The 9,461-nt window shown below is 40.7% G+C and overlaps 1 protein-coding gene across 1 annotated transcript; it reads left to right on the top strand.

Moving 5' to 3' along the window:
* Positions 1-3,751: 3,751 nt before the first annotated feature.
* Positions 3,752-4,804, top strand: LOC311105396 (olfactory receptor 52L1-like; the record flags this gene model as incomplete). Its single annotated transcript, XM_084147542.1, has 1 exon — positions 3,752-4,804. One exon carries the CDS (start codon positions 3,752-3,754, stop codon positions 4,802-4,804), a length of 1,053 nt encoding a protein of 350 aa, XP_084003668.1.
* Positions 4,805-9,461: the final 4,657 nt, after the last annotated feature.

Raw genomic sequence — 9,461 nt, 5'->3', positions numbered from 1 at the left:
TGGGTTAGGGTCAGGGTTAGGGATGGTCTCCCTACTCTCATCATGTTGGGTTAGGGTCAGGGTTAGGGATGGTCTCCCTACTCTCATCATGTTGGGTTAGGGTCAGGGTTAGGGATGGTCTCCCTACTCTCTCATGTTGGGTTTGGGTCAGGGTTAGGGATGGTCTCCCTACTCTCATCATGTTGGGTTAGGGTCAGGGTTAGGGATGGTCTCCCTACTCTCTCATCATGTTGGGTTAGGGTCAGGGTTAGGGATGGTCTCCCTACTCTCTCATGTTGGGTTTGGGTCAGGGTTAGGGATGGTCTCCCTACACTCATCATGTTGGGTTAGGGTCAGGGTTAGGGATGGTCTCCCTACTCTCTCATGTTGGGTTAGGGTCAGGGTTAGGGATGGTCTCCCTACTCTCTCATCATGTTGGGTTAGGGTCAGGGTTAGGGATGGTCTCCCTACTCTCATCATGTTGGGTTAGGGTCAGGGTTAGGGATGGTCTCCCTACTCTCATCATGTTGGGTTAGGGTCAGGGTTAGGGATGGTCTCCCTACTCTCTCATGTTGGGTTAGGGTCAGGGTTAGGGATGGTCTCCCTACTCTCATCATGTTGGGTTAGGGTCAGGGTTAGGGATGGTCTCCCTACTCTCTCATGTTGGGTTTGGGTCAGGGTTAGGGATGGTCTCCCTACTCTCATCATGTTGGGTTAGGGTCAGGGTTAGGGATGGTCTCCCTACTCTCATCATGTTGGGTTAGGGTCAGGGTTAGGGATGGTCTCCCTACTCTCATCATGTTGGGTTTGGGTCAGGGTTAGGGATGGTCTCCCTACTCTCATCATGTTGGGTTAGGGTCAGGGTTAGGGATGGTCTCCCTACTCTCATCATGTTGGGTTAGGGTCAGGGTTAGGGATGGTCTCCCTACTCTCTCATGTTGGGTTAGGGTCAGGGTTAGGGATGGTCTCCCTACTCTCATCATGTTGGGTTAGGGTCAGGGTTAGGGATGGTCTCCCTACTCTCTCATCATGTTGGGTTAGGGTCAGGGTTAGGGATGGTCTCCCTACTCTCTCATCATGTTGGGTTTGGGTCAGGGTTAGGGATGGTCTCCCTACTCTCATCATGTTGGGTTAGGGTCAGGGTTAGGGATGGTCTCCCTACTCTCATCATGTTGGGTTAGGGTCAGGGTTAGGGATGGTCTCCCTACTCTCATCATGTTGGGTTAGGGTCAGGGTTAGGGATGGTCTCCCTACTCTCATCATGTTGGGTTAGGGTCAGGGTTATGGATGGTCTCCCTACTCTCTCATGTTGGGTTTGGGTCAGGGTTATGGATGGTCTCCCTACTCTCTCATCATGTTGGGTTAGGGATGGTCTCCCTACTCTCATCATGTTGGGTTAGGGTCAGGGTTATGGATGGTCTCCCTACTCTCATCATGTTGGGTTAGGGTCAGGGTTAGGGATGGTCCCCCTACTCTCATCATGTTGGGTTAGGGTCAGAGTTATGGATGGTCTCCCTACTCTCTCATGTTGGGTTTGGGTCAGGGTTAGGGATGGTCTCCCTACTCTCTCATCATGTTGGGTTTGGGTCAGGGTTAGGGATGGTCTCCCTACTCTCTCATGTTGGGTTTGGGTCAGGGTTAGGGTCAGGGTTATGGATGGTCTCCCTACTCTCTCATGTTGGGTTAGGGTCAGGGTTAGGGTCAGGGTTAGGGATGGTCTCCCTACTCTCTCATGTTGGGTTAGGGTCAGGGTTAGGGATGGTCTCCCTACTCTCATCATGTTGGGTTTGGGTCAGGGCTAGGGATGGTCTCCCTACTCTCTCATGTTGGGTTAGGGTCAGGGTTAGGGATGGTCTCCCTACTCTCATCATGTTGGGTTTGGGTCAGGGTTAGGGTCAGGGTTAGGGATAGTCTCCTTTGTGTCTCCTGACCCAAACTGGTCAGACAGGTTTAGGGTTGCAAAGATACCAGTAATTTACCAAAGTTACCGGAATCTTCAGTCATTTTGGAGATTCATATATAGTATTCGTTTTTTTCATAGCTGTGTCCATATTGTCCATTAGGTTGTAGTAGATAGATCATATGGTTCAAGAGAAAATAGCCTGATTATTAATAAAAAAAAGGATCTAATCAACAATGGCAATATTTTCAATTAACCCTTCACTAAGCCCCACCCCAGAATTTTGGGAAACCCATTGCAATGCACCAATGGATAGCAACTGAGTCTGACACCTCAGACAAGCTCACGTTTAAATCGCATGAAAGCCAGTCAGGGCTATGGCAAAAAACAGAGTTTTCTTTTTTTTAAATGTTAAATAATTTAACCGTGCACCAGGAGTAATTTCTACAGTGATTCCTGAAATGCAGAGCGTGTTAGCTGGTTAGCTAACTCTGTCTCATTGACCACCAAACGTTGCTAACGCTAGCTAGCTAGCCAGCCACTTAATATAACTTGTTTTCTCTAAATGTATGTTAGCTAGCTAAGTTAGCAATGTTATGAATACAACTCCCATCTGCTGTCGACATCAGGATACGATTTGAGAGCATTAGTTAGCTCCAAAAGTGGATATAGCTTTCTTTGAATTCATGGCCATTCAGTGGTTAGCTACACTACAAACATAATTTTACCAGGTTCCTGTGAAGCAATTGACAGTCCACCACAACATACCCAAGAGTTTCCTGATTAGTAAGGGGTCATCTGTGTTTTATTTAATTGTGTATTAGAAACACAGTTTGAGATCATTGTGAGGGGATTTCGCCAGTGGTTGAATGGGGAATTGGGCTTCCAACTATTGACTTTTTTCATAACTTCCACCAGTTTGACAACAAAACATTGACAACAAATACATATTGACATAGTAAAATAAATAAAAGTATGTACAAAAATATAAAGGATATTTCATGCAGAAACCCTCATATTAAACACCAATGGTATTCACTAAGTTGATGGTTTTTATTTAGGATAATGTTTTACAGCTTTGTCATTCTATTTTTAAATCATCTTATTTAATTTGTTCATATATTTTCCATGTGATACGGCCTACGCAGACGGCCAGAGATCATTAGACACCTGTGATAATCTGACGTACCCAAAAAAAGACCACTACATGTCATCTTATTAAATTACAAATTAACCTTGAAAGTTACCCAAATTCTGGTAGTTTACTGGTAAACCTAGAAAGTTTCTAGTAATCCCTTTGCAACCCTAGACAGGTTACATCATCCGGCTCAAAGAACCATGATAAAGAACACTACTTAGTGGTGGGTGGAGTCAGAGAGAGGAGCTGGTTAAGGGACAATAATAACAGGTAATAATCAAAACCGTGCAGTAATACATTTACATTTACGTCATTTAGCAGACGCTCTTATCCAGAGCGACTTACAGTTAGTGCATACATTATTCTTATTTTTTTTTCATACTGGCCCCCCATGGGAATCGAACCCACACCCCTGGCGTTGCAAACGCCATGCTCTACCAACTAAGCTACCTCCCTGCCGGCCATTCCCTCCCCTACCCTGGACAACGCTGGGCCAATTGTGCGCCGCCCCATTGGTCTCCCGGTTGCGGCCGGCTACAGCAGAGCCTGGATACAATATATATACACGCTCAATATAAGAAGTCGAAGTTGTGTATGTTGTCTCATGGGATGTCTGGTTTGGGGTATAAAGACCAACGACCAAACAGCAGAAGAAAACAGAACAGCAGCAAGTGGGTTTATTACGGCATTTGTAAACCATTCATACATATCAGAGTATTGAAAATATTGTGTCAATGAAAACGTTGAAGTTTTACATAGTTTTTTTCTTTTCATCTCAATTAATTGGCAATACCCAAAGTGTAATGATTAAAGAATTCCAGGGAATAAATTTTTCACACAGTGAGTTCATCTTTGTGGGATTTCCAGAGATCTACGAGTACAGACATCAACTTTTCTTACCATTTTTCATTATCTACATTTTGGTCTTGGTGGGAAATTCTTTGTTGATCCACGTGATTAGAATTATGGAGAGCCTCCACAGCCCCATGTATATACTAATATGTGGCCTGGCGGCGGTGGACATTGTGGTGGCAACAGTCGTTATCCCCAACATGCTGCTCAGCTTTCTGTTTGACTGGAACGACATCTCCTTGGCCAGCTGTTTGACTCAGATGTTCTTCACTCACTTCCTCTCGTCAGTAGAGTCGACTATCCTCCTGGCCATGGCTCTGGACCGCTATGTGGCCATCTGCTTCCCTCTACGCTACGCTCGCGTCATCAACTCTGCCACGTTAGTCAGACTGTTGCTGTTCACTGTTATAAGGAGTGGTTCCATAATGTCCCTGCTTGTTGCGCTAGCTGGTTCTCTGTCTTTCTGTGGATCCAATGTGATCCACCACTGCTACTGTGACCACATGGCCCTGGTTAGCCTAGCATGTGGTAACACTGACAAGAATCATGCTATGGGATTGGCTGTGATTATCTGTTTTGTGGGAATGGATATTTGTGTCATTGTATTTTCCTACATGAAGATTCTGAATGTAGTGTTGAGGGCAGCAGCAGGGGAGGATAGATGGAAAGCCTTCCATACTTGTGGCACCCACCTTCTTGTAATAATGTGTTTCTATCTGGTGGGTACTGTTACTTTTCTGTCACGCAATCTGAATATTCAAATTCCAACTGATATCAATACTTTGCTAGGGGTGATGTATATTGCTCTACCAGCAAGTGTCAATCCAATTATCTATGGAGTCCGGACAAAGGAAATACGAAACCGCATTTTGAAAATGTTCAACACAAGAGTAAACAAAGTATTGACTGTCCAGGTTGCTACTGTAGAAATGTGATTATTTTCAAAGCTCTACTTTAGTTAGTGTTAGAGTTAGGGTTAGATATTTACGGTGCCTTCAGAAATTATTCACACCCTTGATTTTTTTCCACATTTTGTTGTGTTACAGCCTGAATTAAAAATTTATTAAATTGAGATTTTGTGTCACTGATCTACACACAATACCCCATTATGTAAAAGTGGAAATATGTTTTTAGACATTTGTACAAATTCATAGAAAAATGAAAAGCTGAAATATCTTGGGTCAATATTTACAAAACACTATATCCACTAATTTTTCACATTTGTGTTTTTTCATCAGAAATAATTGCTTATGGGTACGTTCATGTGTGTGTAAAATATTTTTGATGTGTATGAAGTTGTTTTTTTGTTAGTTGCTAAAACACTATACACAGAGTGTACAAAACATTAAGAATACCTTCCTAATATTGAATTTCACCCCACGTTGACTCCAATACTTCCCACAGTTGTATCAAGTTGGCTGAATGATGGACCATTCAGTTGTGTCCTTTGGGTAGTGGACCATTCTTGATACACACAGGAAACTGTTGAGTGTGAAAAACCCAGCAGCGTTGCAGTTCTTGACACAAACCGGTGAGCATCAATAAGGGATCATATCTTTCACCTGGTCAGTCTATTTCAAGGAAAGAGAAGGTGTTCTTAATGTTTTGTACACTCAATACACTCAGTGTTTAGCTGGAATGTTTAGCTGGAATGGTATCCTGTATATTTGACTGTGATATGTGGCTGTCCCACCTAGCTATCTTAAGATGAATGCACTAACTGTAAGTCGCTCTGGATAAGAGCATCTGCTAAAAATGACTAAAATGTGAAATGTAAAATGTTTTACTGTACTATTGAATCATACTTTTTTAACATTTAAATATTGATGTCATAAATGTATCATTTGTACATTTCCTTACTACAAATGTAGTTATTTGTTACATTTCACTGTGTAAAACCTAGCAGTACTACTTATTTCTCTGAGAGTGAGGCAGATATATAGCATTTAGCAAAGAAACATGATTATTTGTCTTTCTGAAATGAAACCATCAAGTGATAGATTTAATACAAATACATGTCTGTTATTGAACAACCTCATCCTATGATCAGATAGTGATCATTTCTTTAAACAATAAAAGCAAAACTACCAACATTTCTGAAAATGGATATATAGCGTTTTGGAATGAAACTCTTGAAGTATTCAACCCCTTTGTTATGGCAAGCCTAAATACGTTCAGGAGAAAAGATTTGCTTAACAAGTCACATAATAAGTTACATGGACTCACTCTGTGTGCAATAATAGTGTTTAACATGATTGTTTTAATGACTACCTCATCTCTGTACCCCACACATACAATTATCTGTAACGTCCCTCAGTCGAGCAGTGAATTTCAAACACAGATTTAACCACAAACACCTGGGAGGTTTTCCAATGCCTCTCAAAGAAGGGCACCTATTGGTAGATAAACAATTAAGAAATAAAAAAAGAAGACGCTGAATATCCCTTTGAGCATGGTGAAATTCATATTTACACTTTGGATGTTGTCTCAATACACCCAGTCACTACAATGATACTGGCGTCCTTCCTAACTCAGTTGCTGGAGAGGATAATGGGCAAATATTGTACAATCCAGGTTTGCAAAGCTCTTAGAGACTTACCCAGAAACACTTACAGCTGTATTCACTGCCTACGGTGATTCTAACATGTATTGACTCCGGCGGTTGAATACTTTATCTAATCAAGATATATTAGTGTTTGATTTCCATAGATTTTTATGTTGTTAAAATGTTCTTTCACTTTCAGAGTATTTTGTGTAGATCGTTGACAAAAAAAAAAAATCACAATTAAATTCATTTCAAGCCCACTTTGTAACACAATAAAATGTGGAAAAAGTAAAGGAGTGTGAATACTTTCTGAAGACACTGAGTACTTTGACATGATATTACAGTATGAAAATGACACAATTATACCTATATGACTAAAATTAACTAACTATCCCCCTTGCATTTGGCTTGTGTTTTGTCAGTTATGCCATGATCACAGTCACAACTCCCAATACTACTCCACCTGTTCCTTAATTAAAGAAACTGAAAGACAACAACAATATATGTTATTATTGTTATTATTATTATTATTATTATTATATGATACAAATGTGTTTACCACATTATACTATATGTGCAGTTAGATAACAAGCCAATTATTCTCACTCGTAAACAACTAAAAACAGGAGTGTACAGTGAACAGAATAAATGAGTGGAGAGTGTTTCTAAAGTCCCTCAGCTACCAGGATGTTCTAATAAGGCCAAAGCTAATGAGAGCAGACTGGCCACCAACGATAGTTTGTTAGCAGTGTGGGGATTATTGGTTACCGAGGGGATTGAACCTACCTTACAGACTGAGCAAGCTAATCTTACTACATACAGTAATTAGCGCCAGGAGTATTTTCCTGACCTCATGACCTGGCCAGGAAAAACTCTGAACCTTCATTATAGCCTGTAATTAGGACCCCAGAGTTTTCCCTGGTCAGGTGACATGGTCAGGAAAAACGTACTGTCTGGAAATATTATTATCAATGTCTGGAAATCTTATTATCGTAGATCATGGAAATCATATTATCGTAGATCGTAGAAATCGTATTATCGTAGATTGTGTAACTCTTATTATCGTAGATCGTGGAAATCGTATTATCATAGATCATGGAAATCATATTATCGTAGATCGTAGAAATCTTATTATCGTAGATCGTAGAAATCTTATTATCGTAGATCGTGGAACTCTTATTATCGTAGATCGTGGAAATCGTATTATCATAGGTCGTGGAAATCTTATTGTCGTAGATCGTGGAAATCTTATTATCGTAGATCATGGAAATCATATTATCGTAGATCGTGGAACTCTTATTATCGTAGATCGTGAAAATCGTATTATCATAGATCGTGGAAATCTTATTGTCGTAGATCGTGGAAATCTTATTATCGTAGATCATGGAAATCGTATTATCGTAGATCGTGGAAATCGTATGATCATAGATTCGTGGAAATCTTATTATCGTAGATCGTGGAAATCTTATTATCGTAGATCATGGAAATCATATTATCGTAGATTGTGGAAATCATAGATCGTGGAAATCTTATTATCATAGATTGTGGAAATCGTAGATCGTGGAAATCTTATTATCATAGATTGTGGAAATCGTAGATCGTGGAAATCTTATTATCGTAAATTGTGGAAATCGTAGATCATGGAAATCGTAGATCGAAAAAAATAAAAATGAGCTATGAGGTATACCAGGTAGCGACAAATATTATTTTATTAAAGATACAGTTGAACATACAGGTTTCTTCCTTCCCACCCTCACAAAAATGTAGTATGTCAATTTATGATAAAATAATAATAATAATAATAATACACATTTCAGGGTGGTTTTGATACCTCAATAAATAAACAATACATTTCTCTGAGGGCAACAAAAGCTTCTTGTGATTTAAAATCTATTTATTTAATAATTGAAAAAGACTGGACCCATCATGTATTGAGCATGGCACATGTTGGCATATTACATTAACTAACTACGGGTTACTAACCCTAACCCATTCAGTATTATCCTATCCTAACTACGGGTTACTAACCCTAACCCCTACAGTATTATCCTATCCTAACTACGGGTTACTAACCCTAACCCCTACAGTATTATCCTATCCTAACTACGGGTTACTAACCCTAACCCCTATCCTACATGTCCAATAAATCTACATTGCATTCTATCTGAACTGTAGATTTGGGGCTAGATTCTATCAGATCCGTGCTAACCGACACCCGCATAGCGGTTGTTTCGGCCGTGTCGGAGGCGGAACCGCATTAGAGCTGTCAAATCAACAAGCGGCTCCTGGCGTTATACCCAAAGCTGACATTGCTATTGGCTGCACGGAGTCGCATTGAGAAATCCCATGCAGCCTTGTTTACAAGTTCAAACACTGGAATGTGAGATAATAATCTACACCTCGATTAGACTGATAAAAATCTTCATTATTTCAATTAATGATTTTCAATGTGAGCATCATTATTTCTATAAAGCAATATACACTTTCTCGTTCGGAACTTCTAACTCGAGTTGGACGGGTGTGGCTTCCTGACAATGATCACAGGAGTAGCTCCTCACTGATTTGACAGCTTCAAAACAGCTCCACGTCCGTCACCGCCAAAACATCAGCTATGCGGGTGTCGGCTATCACCCGTTAACGCTTGATTTGATTGAATCTAGGCCTAACAAGCCATAGTATTTCAAGAGAGACCCGATCAACTTTAAATCGCCATACATTTGTTATAGGGGTAGTACAGTCTTTGCCAGTAGCATGCTAGAAAGAGGGTGGTGGGGCTGGATTCAATCCTTATCGCGGATCTGTTATATCTCGATAGAAATTGAAAGGCAATGTTGCCGCGTTCGAGGAGACTGAGATTCACGGTAAACGCTGCATATATCGTCTCAATCGGAAATGACCGTTCCATTTTAACGCTGATCTTCCGAGATATGGATTGAATCCAGCCCTTAATCTCCAGGTATTTCAACAGCAACAATTTAGCAAGGAGCATGTGTGCATTATGCATGATATTCCCAGCTCTTCAGCTCTCTGCTGGCTATGGGCTATCT

The sequence above is a fragment of the Coregonus lavaretus genome (genome assembly GCF_964263955.1).
Source record: "Coregonus lavaretus genome assembly, chromosome: 30".
NCBI lineage: Eukaryota > Metazoa > Chordata > Actinopteri > Salmoniformes > Salmonidae > Coregonus > Coregonus lavaretus.
The sequence above is the reverse complement of the archived record's forward strand: the minus strand, read 5'-3'. Positions and strand labels throughout refer to the sequence as shown.